Raw genomic sequence first — 1,359 nt, forward strand, 5'->3', positions numbered from 1 at the left:
CCTTTGGGGGACCCCCGGACCCCGTGGCCGCAATGGGCACTGCGTGGCCCACCCACGCCACGCCCGCCATGGAGGACGACGCGTGGCGGAGGCATGTCGTTCCCAGATCAACACTTTGACGTCCCCACCGGGCCTTGGCCGTGCGAGCCACTTGGGCCACGTGGTCCACGTACAGCTGGAGCGGCGCCACGCCCTTCGAGCGGCACCGCTGGCACTGGGCCAGCGTGAACACTTCGTCAGCGCCGATGTGAAGGAAGTGGCTTGGCGCCGCCGTCATGATCTGGTCGACGGCCTCCAGCACCAGACGCGCCGTTCCAGGGTTGGTGGGGCACGCCTCCCCCGGGCTTTCTCCCTCGCGCAGGTCCGCCCACCTCTGCTGCTTGAGGGCGTACTCCATATGGCCGAGACTCTGCACCAGGTGGATCACACTTAGACCGGCGCCCTTCGCGGCCTGCATGATGCGCGCGACGTCCTTCAGGCTGTAGGCGTTGTGCGCAGACAGCTCGGCAAGAGGACTCGTAAGGGGAACATGTCTCCCACTCCAAGAGAACGCCCGTGGCGCCTGCCCGCGCCGCCAGGCTCATCATGCCCTCGATGAAAGGCACGAGCGGAGCGCCTCCTTTGAGATCCAGGTGCCAGAGACGTTCAGGTGGCACCTCCATCCCCGTCTGCGTCTGCAGTTCCTTCGAGGCCGCGTGCGTGCGCCCTCCCTGGCCGCGGCGAGGAGTGACCACGAACACGGGACTCGCATTCGGGTTCGGGTCGGCCACAAACCACAGCTTGAGCACTACCAACACGCACAGCAACGCAACTGCCAGCATAAGGCGGCGCCTTCCACAGCTCACCATGGTTGAGAATAACACGAAACCTTCTAACACTGGCCACAGATCGGAGACGACCACGCGACGCACTTCCCACCGAAGATTCGAGGACCGTCGCTACCCACAGTACATACTGACAGTCTGTCTCTCAAAGCACTACAGGAAAGACCACCCGCGACGCACAAGCACTGACGCAGAGACGAGCGGGATGACACCAGGGCGCCGGGCGACTGAGTGGCGGCGGACGGACCTCACACTCTACGCGGAAGCCCGCGCGGTCACCGCCACATGGACGAACTGCCGCCTGGCGCCGCGGCGTGTCAGCAACGCACATTCCATGTATACTCACATTTATTACTGGTATATATCCATCTATTTACATTTATCTGCATGTATGTACATCCATAATTCTTTTACTTATGCGTTCATAATTTAATTTTCGATTTATTACCTTCTATATCTTCTAACTTCATTTCCACTTTCATAATCCTTGCACTCTGATGTTACTCATTCATGTTCCTGGGCCCGATATATCGAT

The 1,359-nt window shown here is 60.1% G+C and overlaps 1 protein-coding gene across 1 annotated transcript; it reads right to left on the reverse strand.

Moving 5' to 3' along the window:
- Positions 1 to 52: 52 nt before the first annotated feature.
- On the reverse strand, positions 53 to 848 carry LOC119571207 (hexosaminidase D-like; the record flags this gene model as incomplete). Its single annotated transcript, XM_037918619.1, has 2 exons — positions 541 to 848; positions 53 to 479 (listed from the first exon to the last, which is right to left on the reverse strand). Coding segments are annotated over exons 1-2 (735 nt in total), but the record flags the coding sequence as incomplete, so codon positions are not given.
- Positions 849 to 1,359: the final 511 nt, after the last annotated feature.

Source organism: Penaeus monodon, unplaced genomic scaffold (assembly GCF_015228065.2).
Source record: "Penaeus monodon isolate SGIC_2016 unplaced genomic scaffold, NSTDA_Pmon_1 PmonScaffold_5480, whole genome shotgun sequence".
In the NCBI taxonomy this organism is placed as follows: domain Eukaryota; kingdom Metazoa; phylum Arthropoda; class Malacostraca; order Decapoda; family Penaeidae; genus Penaeus; species Penaeus monodon.